The sequence below is a fragment of the Rhagoletis pomonella genome, unplaced genomic scaffold (genome assembly GCF_013731165.1).
Source record: "Rhagoletis pomonella isolate Grant_MI unplaced genomic scaffold, Rhpom_1.0 Rhpom_scaffold_00113, whole genome shotgun sequence".
NCBI lineage: Eukaryota > Metazoa > Arthropoda > Insecta > Diptera > Tephritidae > Rhagoletis > Rhagoletis pomonella.
The window spans coordinates 41,205-49,728 of record NW_023458667.1 but is presented as its reverse complement, the minus strand read 5'-3'; the positions used below and the strand labels follow the sequence as shown (position 1 = coordinate 49,728).

Sequence of the window (8,524 nt, the reverse complement as noted above, 5' to 3'; positions counted from 1 at the left end):
TGTTCATATTTCAACAAAATTTGCAAGATGTAGTCGAAAAATGAGTTTCTGCTGAAAAATCACCCAAAACATACTCCATATGTTCGCAAAGACTGGATACAAAATAAAAAATTTGCTAATTTGAAATGACCTCCACGGATATAAATCTCATCGAGAATTTGCGAAATCAACTAGAAGCACAGCTTATTAAGTATCCAAGTCCGTATAATCAAGTACATGAGCTGTGAAAGCAAACTAAGGACATATGGAGGATATACCTCCAGAAGTTTTACAGAGATAAAAATAAGGTACGCCAAATCGCACCCAGAAACTAAAACAAGCAAAAGGGTACTGAACATTGTGTTAGTAGTTCTTTTTTTCTTGTTAAAATTGTTAAAAAGTTCTTAAAAATATATGAGTGCAAAACTGTAACATCTGCCTTGATTTACATTAATGAAAGTCGATGACTGAAATAAAAAGTGTTACACCATGTTACAGTTTTGCCCGTCACTGTATGTAAGTAAAACGCAAGTTATACTTTTTTTATACTATCTGCTGGCATATCGTCGCCTTAGAGTGTTAACCTGCTAACGACCAAAAACCATATTTTACTGTAAGGCAAAAAACTAAATATATCTTTAACTCTTAGTCGTAATGGGCAAATCCTACATATAGTTTGTTAATCGCGCGACGTTCTATGGCCCTAATCCAGAACGAATGAAAAAAAATACGTTTTTATGGTTTTATTGGCGAATTTCTAACTTAGCAGGTTTAAGTTTTTGTATTTTCAAAATTGAAGTGGATTTAGCAGGTTTTTTGTATGAATAAAATTGTTTCTATTTTATCTATTGTGATTACAAGCTCAATTTAAATATTAATTAAAATAGTATTCCATAGATAAAAGCAATTATATATATATAAAAAATACAACAGGTTTATTCTTCCGTTTATTGCAACAAAAATAGGCAGTTTATAAAACATATATTAGTAACTATACAAATTAATAGTACAAAGACCACATATAAGATAATTTAAGTAGGAACTCAATAATGCCAGAAAGTATGATACATATTATTCAATCATGAGGTAAATTGTTATAGTAGGCGTGGTAATCTTCAGGAAGTAATCGTTTGAAATACTGGAGATCTCATACTTTCTGCGAGCAATCTTACGCCTACTCTCGTATAAATTCGGAAGATGAGAAAACGGCAAGGAAACAGCTACTGGGGATTTTCTTTGCGGTATTACTTCCCATTTGTTGGAGAATCTTACTTTAAAATGTATGTCGCCACTTGCTGTATACGGTAGGGCTCGTATGTCAGTTACTTTAGCAGCATCTTTGCCGCGACCGGGACGAAAGCTATTAAAGAATTGAACTGTGTTAAAGCTTTTAAAGAACATGTAACTAAGATAAGTTACGTCATATGGTTTTGGATTTTTTCTAGCTGATCTACATACTTCAATGTATTTTGCAGGAACATGGATATCTCTTTTCTTAAGTGCTCGTTCGATAGTGGAATGGATACAATCAGCTTCCATTTGGGTATGGCCTACTTCAAGAAACTTTTGCTCAATAATGATATTGTTATTTATAGCTGTGGATAACAAAGCATTAGCCATAATACTGTTTCGGTTTTGATATGTGCATTCGTCGCTATAAAAAATTACTGTAATTGCCCCCCGGGACTATTATTTGGTACTATTCCTACCCTGTCGGAAACACAAACAACCAAAAAGAATTTGGTACTACATTTTTTTCTATCAAATCCATCCACACGCTGGAAAACTCTTCTGCATTTAATCTTCCTTCTGTTTCGTTCCACAAGTAACAATAATTTCCTTGAGATATAAAAAATTAAATCTTATTCGCTGACTATTACCTTGGCTTAAACGCATAAAGTAAAGCTCGGAACACTTTGACGACTGCAACTTCACGACGTAACGACAGCGACATCATTTTGTCGACAAATGTCGCCTTGAAGCCAGCTTCTTAAACATTTTGAAGACCTCAGCGACATAGCAAACAGCTGATTTTAAAGTTTGACATTTTGGTATATTTATTTCACAAATTGTGTATTTTTATTTAAGTAAATAAGAAAAACATGAACAATCAAGAATATGTGATTAATTTTGCGACAATTTAATTTTGCAGCACTACATCTACTCATTGTCGCCGGCAAAATTAGAAATAGATTTAATTTGGCGACGTCGACAATTGCAGTCCTGCAGCCAAGATGTCGTGCTGTCGTCAAAATAATTGTGTCCGTAAGAACGTGTGTATTTAAAATTTGACAGATGCTGCTTGTCGCTTGCTGTCGTCAAAGTGTTCCAAGCTTAATACTCTAAGATAGAACAATAATCGAGCGACAGAAGCACAATATGTTGGATTTAGCAGTTGAATTTGAACTGATTGTACTTAGCAGCTTTACTCATCAAACAATTTTTGACAATTAAATTTTTATATTGACGTATTTTTTTGCTTGCCAACTGCGGAATCGCCTACTCCTTCGAACTGCATCAAAAAGTCAATTTTGCCAAAAAACGGATTTAGCAGGTTTACACTCTAAGCCGACGATATATGATGGAATTATTTACCCGACTTGGACTTGGCACTGGAGTACACTTTTTCAAGTAAGTACTTATAATGCCCCTGTAGTGGATGAATCCAATGTGGTTTGCGACCAGAAACCAATCAAGCGTTTCGATTGAAAAATCCTACAAGGTATGTTAAAGAAATTTTAATAGTCGTATGTGGAATGGTTCATTTCTTTTTTTTTCTCTCTTTGAAATCCTGCTTACCTGCTTGTGTATGGTTCGCGAACAAAACTTTACTTCCTTGTAAAAATTAAAGTTCTGAACACATTGAAAACGACGAGCTACCGACCACAGCTTCCAATTTGTCATCTTTATTATCTAAGCGCTTTGTCGATGGCAACATGATTTCTTTGAACTCGGCAGCGACATCATGAATTTGTATGAGTTTGACATAAAAGAAGAGGAAGAACCTTATCTGTCGCCAGAAAAATAGAAATAGATCTAATCTGGCCACAACCACAGCCGTCGCGTAGCCCGGTCGTCGCCAAAATAATTATCTACATAAGAGTACGTGTTAAAATAATTTGACAGCTGTGGTTTGTAGCTCGTCGTTTTCAGTGTGTTCGGGCTATAAAGCTTACTGCGATGTTCACTGTGAGACGTCTTGAAGAGGAAAGACTGAAAAGATTCAGCGTGTTGTTGTTGTAGCGGCAATACTAAGCCCCGCCTGTTTCGGGTCAACTTTTCAATCATTATCGTCGAGCTCAACTAACGGTAGGCCCGGGAAACGAGCTGTTTCGATGGGGTCGGACCAAAGGGAGAGGGGTGTTAGTTGAGTCGGATTGAGCTGGCATGTGAAGAGGTGGTTGGTGTCGTGGGGGGAGTCTCCACATGCCGGGCACTCATTTGGGATGTTTGGGTCGAGTCTGGACAGGTAGCTGTTTAGGCGGCTACAATATCCAGACCGTAACTGAGCCAGAGTAACGCGGGTCTCTCTAGGTAATTGAAGCTCCGTCTCTTCCACAGGTGGTGATTGGGCTCCGATAACGACATTCTTAGGCCTGGAGTCGAGGTAGGTGGAGACTGACTCCCTATGAATGTCGTTAATCGCTTGTCTGTACGTCATTGGGTCCAGTGGTTGGTCTGTGTAGGTCTGGACTGCGTCCTTGTACACGAATAGGTGCCCCCTGACGTGCCTGGGCGGAGGCTCCTCCTCCAGCAGTGGTCTGTTAGGGTGTTCGCTTCTGTGACACCCCACCAGAAACTGCTTACTGAGCATTTTATTGTGATCCCGTACGGGGAGCACTGGGGCGTCGCTGTGTAGGTGGTGCTCAGGCGTCATCAGAAGGCACCCAGTCGCTGTCCGGAGTGCAGCGTTCTGACAAGTCTGTAGCTTCGTCCACTGCGTCCAACTAGTCCCCGGTGACCAAACAGGCGCTGCATAATTTAGAACCGGCCGGCCAATTGCCTTGTATGTTGCCAGCAACGTTTCTTTGTCTTTGCCCCAAGTGCTGCCGGCGAGCGACTTGAGGACCTTGTTGCGGCTCTGTACTTTGTTGAGAACTGCGGTTGTGTGCGCGGAGAAGGAGAGCAGGCTATCAAAGGTAACCCCTAAAATTTTTGGGTTGTTCACCGTCGGTATAGGTGTGCCGTCGACGTGAATGCCTAATTCTAGCCTGACCTCCTTTGTCCAGGTGGTGAAGAGGGTCGCCGTTGATTTCGTTGGGGAGAGGGTTAGGCTCCTTGCAGTGAAGCGAGAAAGGCTGGAGAGATAACCGTTTACTTTTGAGCAGAGGTCATCAATTCCATTCCCGGACGCCAAAATCGAACAATCATCAGCGTACGAGATCAGGGAAACTCCTTCAGGAGGCTGGGGGAGTTTCGAGATGTAGAAGTTAAAAAGTAAGGGGGAGAGAACACCCCCTTGTGGAACCCCTTGTTTTATTCTTCTTGGTTTCGAGGTTTGATCTCTGAAGATTACTGATGATTGTCGACCACTCATATAATTCGCCGACCATCGCTTCAGTCCCTGTGGGAGAGACGAGGCCTCAATGTCTTCTAGCAGCGTGGAATGGCAGACGGTGTCAAACGCCTTTGAAAAGTCCAACGCTACTAGGACAGTTCTTTCACAGGGGCGGTTGCGATTTAAGCCACGAGTTATCTGGGTGTTTATGGCGTTAAGTGCTGTTGTTGTGCTGTGCACTTTACGGAAGCCATGCTGATGTTTCGCTGGGGTTAGGTGGCAGGTGAAGTATGGGAGCAGCAGGGCCTCAAGTGTCTTCGCGACCGGGGAAAGGAGCGTTATCGGGCGATAAGAGTCTCCTCTGTTGGCGGGCTTCCCCGGTTTCAGCAGTGGGACCACTCTCCCTGATTTCCACACATCAGGAATGATGAGAGTGGTCATAGACAAATTGAGGACCTCCGTGAGGTATGCTACTCCCACAGGCCCCAAATGTTTCAACATCAGCATACAGATTCCGTCGGGTCCAATGGCTTTGGAGGCTTTCGCCTTCCCGATGGCCCCCTTCACTTCACCGCTGGTGAAAACAAGTGGTGCACTGTTTTTGGGCAGTTTGTGCAGCCTCCTGGTCACTCGACGTTTGGCCTTGTCTACCGAAGGATGCAGTGTGAATTGCCGACTAAAATAGTTCGCGCATTTCTTCGGGTCCGATGAGGCGTGACCTTCGAATGAGATTTCCACTCTGTCATCATGCTTCGTCGGGTTGGACAAGGACCTCACGGTTGACCAGAGCTTACTCACACCAGAGGTGAAATTACAGGCCTTCAAGTGCTCTTCCCACTTTTTCCGCTTATGTTGATTTACCAGTTGCCGAATCTCCAAATTAAGGTCCCTCAAGCGAGGGTCCCCGGGGTCGACCTGGCGTAGGTGGTCACGCTCATTTGCTAGTACAGCTGCTTCAGCCGGGAAATTTGGGCGGACTTCCGCGATGTGTCCGGACGGTATGAAGCGAGCTGCTGCGGCAGTGACTACCCTGCGGAACTGGCGTTCGCCAGCATGTACGTCTGTGGGTGTGGGGAGGGCGGCGAAGCTGCTCTCGGTAACTTCCGCGAATCCGTTCCAATCAGCTTTGTTAAAGTTGGTGTAGGTTCGGTGATCCGCGGAAGCAAAGTCGGTGGGCTTATTGATCGAGATGATTATGGGCAGATGGTCTGATGCTAACGATAGCATAGGTCGCCATGATATGCTATTTATCAGACCAGCGCTAGCAATTGTTAGGTCTGGCGAGCTGCTGCAGCTGCCCACAATCCTGGTGGGGGCGTCGTCGTTCATGGTGCAGAATGTCGAATCGTCTATCTGCTCAGCCAAAATGTTTCCCCTCCGATCATTGGCCAGGCGTGAATGCCAAAGATCGTGGTGCGCATTGAAGTCACCTACTACCAGTCGGTTTTCGCCTGAGTAGCGCACCTATGTCAGGGAGATATCCAGCCGGGCAGCAGGTGACAGGGGGTATGTACACGTTAAATATTTCGAGCTCGACATCGCCTGACCGGACAGCTATGCCCTGACATTCTAGGGTAGTGTCCCTTGGGTCGATGTCTTCTCCGATTAGCCGATACTGCACTGTGTGGTGTAGAATGAACGCTAATCCTCCACCATTATCTCGCTCGCGATCTTTACGGAGCACATTGTAGGCGGCGCAACCCAACAAAGTTGAGTTGCTGTGCAACTTCGTTTCTTGGACCGCAGCTATCAATATGCCGTGCCTGCTATCTCCTCAATCTTGCTCTGGAGTCCGTTGCAGTTGAGTTGGAGTACGTTCGTATGCCTTGGGAGGCTGGTCGCGATACGGGGAGTGAGGGAGGTGTGGGGCCTACCTTGGGCCTGTTGCGCCTGACGCAGTTGCTGTTGCAGCCTGATGGTAGGTGGCTGCGATGTGGGCGTTGTTGTCTGCGCCGGCGGTGCACTACAGCAAGGGGCGCTGTAGTTGGTAGTCCACTCGCGTGTGGTGCGTAGACCAGAACATAGCCGGAAGTGGCACCAGCCAAGGCATGTGTTGCATTTGACTGATGTCACATTCCGGTATATTCTGTTCTGGCACACGGAGCAGATGGTGTGGGCAACCAGTACTTGCTGGTTGGCTCGCGCTCGCGAGTGGGACCGGCCGGTAGGTTGTGTGGGTGGGGTGTGTTGGGAGGTTTGCTGTTGCTCAGGGGAGCTTCTGGGGGCCGTGCAGGCTCTTCGGGTGCTAGGTCGCAACCGTGCATTACGCGAGTGGGTAGCCGTGGAGGCTGATTGTGCCATTTGGCTTGAGCAACAGGGAGCCACAAAGTTTGTGGTCCACTCCCGGTGAGACCTAAGGCCAGAGCAAGTTCTTAGGTGACTCCATCCGTTGCAGGAGTTGCACCTAACCGAAGTGGAGTTCGGGTGGAGTCGATTCAGGCAAACACAGCAGAAGTAAATTTCAGGTCCGGGGTTGGGCTCTACGCCCGCCCGGAGAAGGATGCGGAGCAATCCGGCTGCAAGGTATTGCTCCATGGACGAATAATGATTGGTGGGTATCGCCGATCTAGACGGGGTTAGATCGCCGAAACAACAGCCCTTGGTCGGGTAAAACCCGAGTCATTCCGGTACGTAGAACCGGCTGTCGTGGGAAGATTCAGCGTGCGCACCAAGAAGGTTTTGTCTCGACACAATAACAGGGCAATTTCTATAGGTTCGTGTTTTCTAGGAAAAAGAACGTGTGGAAAGTAAAAAAGGCGCAAATTCAAATAAGCTGTGTTTAGCTGTATCACTGCGCGTCAACCGACACCAGAAATCTGGTCGGGACTACAAGCGCAATTACAATTCATCATACAAATTTATCATCTCACTTGTCCGTATGTCGCTCTGGAAAGAAATATATTTGAATGTTTTCATAAAAATAAATGCAAATCAAAACGGAAACAATGACAACAAATTTTACGCATATTGTTGTATTTTAGCGCAAAACGATGAGTTTCACAAATATTTTAAATTATTGCCTGGAACATACACATTCATCGTTATTATTGAAAACGCAGAACTTGGCACGAATTTTTAATTTAATTAATTCATATGATTTTTCTCAAATATTTCTCAATTTACATTTTAAAGTTTTTTTCTGAAACTTGAATGTAACTCTGTGCGGAGAATGAGAGAATTGAAAATCAGGTGATCTCAGCTGTTTTCAAATGTAAACAAACAAAATGGCGCTTTCCATACTTGTAAGCCTATACAATGCCTGGTACGCTTTCCTGCAAAAAAAACTGCAAATCGTGAATTTCGTGAGCACCTGGAACGCATGATTTAAAGTTATTTCCTGCGAATGTTTGTGTAAAACAAAAAGTTTGCGCTTTATAAAGTTAAGTAAAGTACCGACCTAAAATTACATTAAAGCTAACACAAAGCTTCGACAATAGTACATAAATTATTCTACTAATACAATGTAATTTTAATTAAAATTGTGATAAATAAAGTCCTCTCTCCCAATCAAAAGTAACATGCATGGCATGAAAGTCCCAGTAAGCAGTCATATGGTAAGCCATATTCGTCAGCACTACAATATACTCGAAAAGCGCAAAGAAAGTATATACTGTGTGACGAAAATAAAATGTTTTACTTTAACGGTTCAATAAGTTGGTTATTTAGTTACTTACCGCCTGCCTCGCACAACGAATTATGCCGCAGGAAACAATAGCCGGCTAAAATAAATGCAGTGACGTTTGTTATAAATAAATTTCTTTTGTACATCAATGATTTTTCTTCCATCGGTAAGAGTGGTGCTTTACGGCCATTTTTGTTGAGAAAATAAGAAATAAGCATATAAAACTCACTGCATGCAATAAAAACAACGAAGGAGTTTCTATGAATCCGATAGTTGTCCATGGATGTCCACAACGATAAACTTAGCAAAGCTAAATTTTCAGACATATTTAACAAGCAAGCAATAACAGCATATACACGACGATTTCGCCGGATCGTGTCTTTATAGTATTGCATATACATTTTCGATACCACAATCCGAGCGGG

At 43.7% G+C, this 8,524-nt stretch overlaps 2 protein-coding genes across 2 annotated transcripts; both read right to left on the bottom strand.

The window, feature by feature from the left end:
* Positions 1-950: 950 nt before the first annotated feature.
* On the bottom strand, positions 951-1,947 carry LOC118750012. The gene is made up of 2 exons (XM_036484754.1): positions 1,438-1,947; positions 951-1,339 (listed from the first exon to the last, which is right to left on the bottom strand). The coding sequence occupies exons 1-2, from the start codon at positions 1,458-1,460 to the stop codon at positions 1,051-1,053; spliced, it is 312 nt and encodes a 103-aa protein (XP_036340647.1). The 5' UTR covers positions 1,461-1,947; the 3' UTR covers positions 951-1,050.
* Positions 1,948-7,865: 5,918 nt separating this feature from the next.
* Positions 7,866-8,524, bottom strand: LOC118750017 (post-GPI attachment to proteins factor 2-like; the record flags this gene model as incomplete). Its single annotated transcript, XM_036484757.1, is given in 2 exon segments — positions 7,866-8,087; positions 8,152-8,524. Coding segments are annotated over 2 exon segments (510 nt in total), but the record flags the coding sequence as incomplete, so codon positions are not given.

Coding starts and splice junctions, on each gene's coding strand:
- LOC118750012 (XM_036484754.1), bottom strand. CDS start 1,460: ATGTTCCTGCAAAATACATTGAA. Junction 1,340..1,437: donor TTCCTGCAAAATACATTGAA/GTATGTAGATCA, acceptor ATTCTTTAATAG/CTTTCGTCCCGGTCGCGGCA.